This window comes from Ananas comosus, unplaced genomic scaffold (genome assembly GCF_001540865.1).
Source record: "Ananas comosus cultivar F153 unplaced genomic scaffold, ASM154086v1, whole genome shotgun sequence".
Classification (NCBI taxonomy): Eukaryota; Viridiplantae; Streptophyta; class Magnoliopsida; order Poales; family Bromeliaceae; genus Ananas; species Ananas comosus.
Genome location: NW_017890523.1, coordinates 1 through 8,427, shown reverse-complemented (window position 1 = coordinate 8,427; position 8,427 = coordinate 1). Strand labels below are relative to the sequence as shown.

The 8,427-nt window shown below is 40.0% G+C and overlaps 1 protein-coding gene across 1 annotated transcript; it reads right to left on the bottom strand.

The window, feature by feature from the left end:
* LOC109703790 (putative disease resistance RPP13-like protein 1) lies at nt 1–4,796 on the bottom strand. The gene is made up of 3 exons (XM_020224506.1): nt 4,763–4,796; nt 866–4,652; nt 1–135 (listed from the first exon to the last, which is right to left on the bottom strand). Exon 2 carries the CDS (start codon nt 4,538–4,540, stop codon nt 878–880), a length of 3,663 nt encoding a protein of 1,220 aa, XP_020080095.1. The 5' UTR covers nt 4,541–4,652; nt 4,763–4,796; the 3' UTR covers nt 1–135; nt 866–877.
* Nucleotides 4,797–8,427: the final 3,631 nt, after the last annotated feature.

The window sequence follows — 8,427 nt, the reverse complement described above, 5'->3', positions numbered from 1 at the left end:
TTTTTTTTTTTTTTTGGATGGTCAAACCAACTCTTTGACAACAATTAATAACCCACACAATAACAATATACATACCCATTAATAAACCTTTATTCTTTTTCCCCCATCTTCAGAAGCTAATTGCCCATCAGATGCCTGCAAAAAGATTGCGAAACCAATACAGAATGAGAACACTAAAAAATAAGCACAATGAAAATAAAGTGATACATAACGTTCAAATAGATTAGAAGGATGCAATTTGAATTGCAAGATCATGAATCTTATCCTTTAAATTATGGGATTTATAGAAAATTACAGCAAAAAAACTGATATAAAATACTTTTTTACCACACTTTTGAATCTGCAGGAATTAAAAGTAAGGGAAGTAATACATCTGAATCATGTTGATTTAGCAATTAAGATTCGAAAAGGACAATGATTAGAGAATAGGACTGTAGGATTGTATCATAATACCGATAAGATAAACCCCAATCCTAGAACCAAATTATACTCAAGCACTTTAATAATGATTCTACATTTGATGCATGAAAGAAAAAAATTTGAAAGAGTAATTCACATAGAAGTGCATGATGAGTACAGAAGTGAATGCATCCACATACTGCAGGGATAAATAATATTATTATCTTCAATAGATACATAGATGAGTGATTATAAAGTATTTCAATCTAAAACTAGGTCAGTTACATCGTTTTTAATTCTAATCTCAAAACACATAGGCAAGGTGTAGAAAAGTTTGAAGTACTTCAAGATCTTCGCTGATTCATCAAGAGACTGATTAACTTATGCACTTTTAATGAGGAAAAAAGAATAAGACGATCAGGAATTCAAAGTTTGCCAATTGTAAGAATGGGAAGGCGATACGTACCTTTTTTCCACATTACAGAGCATGTTCGAAGCTGTCTTCTACAGGGATGCCGTTGAGCATACGCCTGCCCGAAAGGGGGTCAATTTCTATGGATTCCTCTAAAATCGGACATCCGCGTATTCCTAACCTTTTGAGTGACCTGGGCAAATTCACCACTTCCCGCAGATTTGAGCAGTTCTGCAGAATGAGATATTCTAGAGAGTGCAGTTCCTGCAAATCCACCGAGAATGAGACGCCAGAACAATCCCGGATACTCAAGGAGTGGAGAGATCGGAGGTTGCAGAACTGTAACGATGCCGTTCGCGTACGACATCGAGTAATCGTAAGACGAGATAGATGTTGCAAATTTGCATAGGCTAGGATTACATCTACATCTGCACAAGACTCAAAAAGAATAGACCGCGACGAGGACGGCAGCACAGCAGTTTCAGTGTCCAAGCAGGGGCATCCGATTAGAAGGAGATTTCCGAGACGGCGGAGGGATCTTATACCATCCAGCGAAGTGAGAGCCCAGCAGTCGCTCAGACGTAAAGTTTGGAGCAATTTTAAGTTGGCAAGGACGTCCGCAGACGGTAGACGGGTTATCATTTTGAGATCTGCTAACAACAGCTGCATAAGGGAGGGGAGGTTTTGTAGGCATACCGACAATGCGTGGTCGGTAATGTTGCATCCCTCGAGCCGGAGCCTAGTAATGGTAGAGGGCAAAAGCAATTTGGCCTCATTTTGTCTGTTGTAAATTAATTCCGTTTTTCGCTCATGCGTCGCCAACCATCTCCCCCAGACAGCGGCAATATCCGCATCGGCGGCAGGCACACTTTTGTTATGCTCTCGGCCATTCATCGCGGCTATGAAATCCCTCATTTCTCTTTCGTTGTGGGCTAAGTCTTCTTTATATTGGTGTCGGAACCATTCCTGCGTCCTGTTCCTCATGACCTCTCTTATGGATCTCTTGTCATCTTGGCTCAACTGCAGGTCTTCATTTGTTACGAAGGTGAGAAATGGTGCGCGAAATATTGCGATGTTTCGAAGCCTCGGAGGAAGGGTGTGTACTGCTTTAAGTCTAGTAATATGCTGAAGCTCGAGTGATCTGCAATAAGGGTAAAGCTGGTCCATAGGTGGGAGCTCTTCAAGCATTCCACACCTCCTCAGCGCAAGTTCTTGAATGTTGGATGTTTGATTTTCGGGCCACGACGGTCCTCGATACCCGTCTAGATAAAGGCTGGTAAGATTGGGAGGCAATTGGAGACCCTCAAGAATTTCAGCATCCAAATTAGAATTTGCATTGTCCTCGCCGTCGCGCCATACCAGCTGGAGCGAATCAAGATGCTTCTTTTCTTTCAAATTGGCAGCAATGGCGCTCTCCTTGCTCTCAACATTCTCAAGATTATCAATGCACAGGCGTCCTCGAAGTTCGTTCAAGTTCTTTAGCTGCTCCAGCTCATATCCTTTTTCCTTTCTCACCTGAAAATTCTCTAGGCCTTGCAAGGAAGTTAAATTGCCGATCTCGGCTATGCCAGAAGGCTGTAGATACCGCAAGCCGACCAAGTCGGTAAGGTGTGCAGCACGCGGGCGAGCGTTTTCTACTTTCAACACCTGTAGCTGATACAGAGTGGACACCGCCACCAGCAACACGGACTCGCCAGTACCTGAAACTCGCAGGATGCGAAGGTGCTTCATTTCGCTTATAAACTTTCTCGTCAGTTTTTCTAGATTTAACCCCGAAACCTGCAGCACGCGCAACTTTTTTAAGCTCTTGAAGGTGTCGGTGGTCGCAACATTTTCGTCTGAGACGACACTTTCTCCTTCCATGACGATTAGGGTGCGAAGTTTCTTCAGTTTGCAAATTTCCTCCTTCTTCTCATTCAGTTTGTCAGCCGGTATGCACAGATGGCGAATAGTCGACGGGATCTCGCTCTGACGATTACCTTCTATTCTAACACAATCACTGCGAGTAACCTTTTCTGCTAGATCATACAGCAATTCATGCAACGTGTAGTAGCAGACAGGCTTTCCTGTCCCAGAGGAGCGGCGGAATCTGTTATGACACTGAATGTAGAATCTGGACACCAAATCATTCAGGTAACCGTCGCCTGCATCCTCCACCCTCTCATTCGGATCATCCGGCTTGATAAAACCTTGCGCCATCCAGAGCTGAACCAGTTCTAAAGCTTTGAACTTGTAGCCTCTAGGATACAGGCGACAGTACGAGAAGCAACGCTGAAGATGTGCCGGCAAATGCCGAAAACTCCACATCAGCGCTTTGGTTTTGTCGCCGGACCAGTCCTTGTCTGCGATCGTTTCCAAATATGCATGCAAATTACCTTGCGAACGAAGGAGATCGGCCAGCTTCGTAGCGATTGTCTCGCCAACCATCTTGGCCGCTGTAGGGTCCTTGTTCAACTTCGCAGCGATTGTCTTGCATTTCTTTTTTAAATCTTCTCTTAAGTGAGAATCGAATTCCCCGCTAGGCAATGCGTATTCATTGAAAAGATCCGCAAAGTCATTCTCTGCTAAATCTTTCAAATGCAAAATGTGTTCCATAGTAGCAGCATTAGCAGCAGCAATCTTTCTTGGCGCATCGTCCGTTTGAGACGTAACTAAAATCTTGCTCCCTGGCAAACAACAACATTTGCTTAAACATCTGAATAGCGCATCCCAATTCTTCTTGCGGTCTTCTCCGTCGCACCAAACATCATCTATCACGAGCAGGAACTTCTTCGCGTTCAGCTTTTTGTTCATTTTCAGTCGTAGCGCTTCAGGTGTGTCAAGGTTGCCCACGACCATAGTGTCGAGGTTAGAAAGATGGGTAAGTATCGTTACGGCTTGATCATCGGGAGCAACGGGATCTTGAGGCTCACTTGCGATAGAAGCTTGTTGTATGATGTCTTTCATAATTCCGGCTGCGTTGAAGTTGCAGGATGTGTGGACCCACATGATGAGATCAAAATGTTGTCTGTCACCTAATTCGGTCCTCAACTGCTGACAAACGTACTGTGCAAGAGTAGTCTTCCCGACCCCCGGGCGACCGACGATGGCAATTATAGGTATAGGTACGCCTGCTGCAGGAGGTTCTATCTTCAAACGACGGATGATTTCATCACGATCTTCGTCGCGGCCGAACACTCTCTGCGGAGGCACTGAGATGGTCTGCCTGCTGTCTGCTGTCTCAGGCTGGGCACCTAACAAAGTGCTGAGTTCCTTGGCTTCGCCGGCGATCTTTTTCAGCTTCTTCAGCCTTACCTTCAGCTTGATCTTTCGAGGCGACAGCATGTCCCGGCCGCCTTTTATCACCCATTTCACACGTTTTGGTATGCGAAAAAAGGAAGAAGAACCTACCGGATTATTACTTGGCCTCTTACCACTGCTGCTCCTTGCGGCTGCCTTAGCCTTGCGTCTGAGGCGGTCGTAGTTGAGGCGGTCCAGCGCGTCCTCCGCGCCGTCGTAAGCGTCTTTCAGCCTCTGCAGCCAGCCCTCCACCTCGCTCCGGTGCGGGCTGCCCTCCGCTTTCTCGATCACCGATTTCAGCACCGGGAGGACGGTGTCCCTCATCTTCTCCAGTTTCTTCTCCGCGTTGATGCCTAAGCTGAGGTAGCCTTCGTTGAGCAGCTTCGCCACGAGGGGAGACGCCACCCATCCCACCGCTGCTAATATGATCGGCACTTCTACTCCCGCCATTCTCGCGCCAGCAAGCTCAGAACGGATAGCTGGGTAGCTGCCGGCTGAGAATTAACGGCACCAAAGAATAATAATTCTATCATTAATCCCTGCACTCTGGTGTTCGTTCAATCTAGAGGCATAAAAATTTGAGGATCACAGTATCACACTACTCATAATTTGAGAACCAAACATGCATGCAACTTACCTTAATAATAATAATAATAATAATGATTGACTCACCTACGCCCTCAATCGTCTGTATCTGCGCGCATATATACAATCTTTCATTATAATTAGGTAATATGAAATGGTACGAGTCGACAAATAATACCAATACTAATCTATATTATCTTATTGACTTCTTGACTCAATGAACAATTAATGACGACAAATACTATCTTGTCCATAAGTTAATTAGGGGCACAAAAAATATTTTATTTTTTGGTATTTCAAATATATTATTCTATCATTACCGGCTTTTTTTTATTTGCTCTTAAATTAAGGGCAAAAGTGATATTTTTAATTTTTTTAATTGTAATTGATATTTAACTCATGTTTAACCCAAATTAATTTAACGGATTGTAGTTGTAGGGATATTTTGGAATAACGGAGGAACATATGAGGGGTATATTGGAAAGAAAAAAAAATAGAAATAAATAAGATTTTTTCAAAGTTTTGAGGGGTATATAAGCAATTATTCTTTTTAAAATATATTATCAAGCAAATGTTGTCTATACGCCAATAATGTATGCTTTCTTTCTACCGCGCGTCTAATAAGATTTCGTTTGGGATTGTGGGGAGATTGCGTTACGTGCGATGAGAAACTACGTTGGAAAAATATCCTGTTTGTTTCCGTACATAATATTGCGTTCGTACGGAAAGACATTCGGTAGTGGAAAGACTCAAGCAGCTGATCGTTTTTTTTCGTGTCATTCTGCCTTGAGGCCCTGGCTGCCTCACCCCTATAGTCTAATTCATCTTTCCAATGACTGAAGCAGGTAGCGTGCTACCTATTCTCAAAAAAATATTGCGTTCCGTATGTCGCAATGAGTCGGTTACGATATAGTTTCTACGGTCCCACCGTAGAACACAAAAGCATATCTCCATATGTTTTTTCCACAACTCCATTTTATCTAATAGCGTTAGATAGGCTCAATACCAAACTAAGCCTTAGTTTGTTATTGAGGTCTATCTAACGCTATTAGATAAAATAGAGTTGAGGAAAAAGTATATAGGAATATGCTTCTTTGTTCTCCAGTGGGACCGCAGAAAATACGTACGGAAACAAACAGGATATTTTTCCAACGTACTTTCTCACCGCACGTAAACAATCTCCTCCCAATACCAAAGAAAGTCTAAGCCTAATACTCACTTATTTTATTATTATTCTTTTTTAATTAAAAATTCGAAGATTTTGTTTTTTTTTATTAGCAATGCTCTTTGAATGTATCAAAAAGGGTGGTGTATATTATGCACATCTCAATCCAGAGACTTGGTCTTGTCATCTTTTTTCTAAAAAAATTTAAAAATTTAATAAATTTTGTAAATCTTATTTGAAATGATGAAATGTAAATCATACATTTTTTTTAAAGTGTACATCTAACTATATATATGTACTCCCAAAATAGACGTGTGAATTTTAATTACAGCCCACCTATATCCAAGGATCAAAAGAATTTTTATGAAATTTTAGTATTAAAAAAAATAGAATTGTGATAAAACTAGTGCGATTAAATTGATCCGACCATTGGATGCATTGCTCTTACATGGGACAAACATAGGAGGCATCTATTAAGCATGGACAAGAAGAGGTGCAACTTGCCATTGTTGTAGAACCTACTCATGCAACTTGCCATGCAATATTGTTTGTAATCTACTCAACTACCCTAAAATAATAATGATATATATAAGGGCAAATTACGCAGTCCTCAAACTATGAGGTGATGCTTTGGTCCTCGAACCGTACATATCGTTGATGTAAAAGTAATATAACGTCGCAATTATTGACGCATCATTAATCGTAATACTGCTTTATCACTTCTATATTAACAATACGTTAATATTTAGTTAATTATATAAATTGAGTTGTAAATAAAGAAAATGCATTTTGAGTACAGATGGTACTGAACAAGCTAACGGGAGGATTTTTTTTTTTTGAGTAAACAGGAATGTACCCCATTTGAGATTAGTAGAACAAGTAGTAAACAAGACAGAACCAAGAGAAACGACAACCCCATTGGCAGATCATGATCCCCTACTCAAAAGAACGAAAGGTAACTCCCTCGGAAGATCATGATCCCCTACTCAAAAGAACGAACGGGAGGATTTAATTGTAATACTTCTAAAAAAGTTTGAATCAGAAATTATAATAAATTAGAGTTTGATGACTAAAACGTCACTCGGCTCATAGTTTGAGAACCAAACGTGCTATTTACCCTGATAATGATATAATATAATATATATAATAATTGACACAATTAGCCACCCTTATGTATATATATAATCTTTTCTTATAATTAAGATATAAAATGTCCCGGCACAAGTCGACAAATAATACCAATACTAATCTATACTTTCTTATTGACTTGAGCCAGTGTGCATTGACAACAAATACTACCTTCTCTAGATAGCAACTCCCTCGGAAGTTGTTCTGAAACCTGCTGGGTTACCGACCGTTCCTAAGAGCTTGGTGGTTGGTATCCGAGGCCCAAGTTTAAATCCTAGTTGATTCACAATTCTAACTAAGTTTATTTTTAAATGAAATTAACGAAACGGATAGCGTGCTACCAATCTCTCAAAAAAAAAGGAAACCTGCTGGGTTAAGGCTCCTGCTGGGTTAAGGCTTCTACTAAATATTATTAGTGACCCAAAATGTGTTTGGTTAATGGGATCGAATCCAACCAAAAATTAAGTTTAAGTTAAATAGTTGGAGCAACTTCTTTTATATATATATATATATATATATATATATATAGAGGCCGTCGCTACTATATTATTATGAGCATTAGAGCTCTCGTACTCATAAGTTGTTTTCAATGATGGAGCTTCCGAATCGACGATCCACTCCATTAAATATGATCTAGAATATTTGAAACTTCTAGAAAATAAATTTCGTAAATTTTTTAAATCATAATAAAGTCCATCAAGCGGGGATAAAATGAACGGTCAAAATCGAACGACGTCCTAAAAAAAGGATGATCGGATCCTTCAATTCTAGATCGGAGTTATTGAACTTTTTCTAGGTAGTGAATATAATTTTCTATCAAAACTTCAACAAATTTCAATTCTTTTACACCGTTAAACTAGCAAGTATCTCATATCGACCATTAAAAATTATCAAAAATTTGTGACCTCTTGATCTTAAGGTAAATGATGTCGAAAAATTATAAAATTTGATTTCTAGAAGTTTTAAATACTGTAAATAACGTTTAACGGTATAGATCGTCGATTCGAAAACTCTATCATCGAAAATGATTTATGAGTACAAGAGCGATCGTACTCATAATAGTATAGTAGCCGGACCCTATATATATATATATATATATATATCATATCGAGCATGGGCGTGCTCTCAGGAGCACGGAGGCCTCGTGCTCCTGAGCCCGGTTTTCGATGAATGGATATTTCGACATTGCGATCGCGCTCCGTTAGACTTGATCTAGCGCATTTGAATTTCTAGAAAATAAGTTTTTGCCGATTTTTCGATATCATTTACCTAGTCGATCGAAAGGATTCAAAATCTATTAATTTTTTAATGTTGATATCGCCGTTAAGTTAATGTGTAGAAGTATTCAAATCAAGAATTTGTGATAGAGAATCTTATACTATCACACAGACTATCTTTCTGATTCGAAATTTAGTTGCTATATCACACTTTTATAGGATTTCTTATTTTCAGCCCCGTA

Coding starts and splice junctions, on each gene's coding strand:
- LOC109703790 (XM_020224506.1), bottom strand. CDS start 4,540: ATGGCGGGAGTAGAAGTGCCGATCATATTAGCAGCGGTGGGATGGGTG.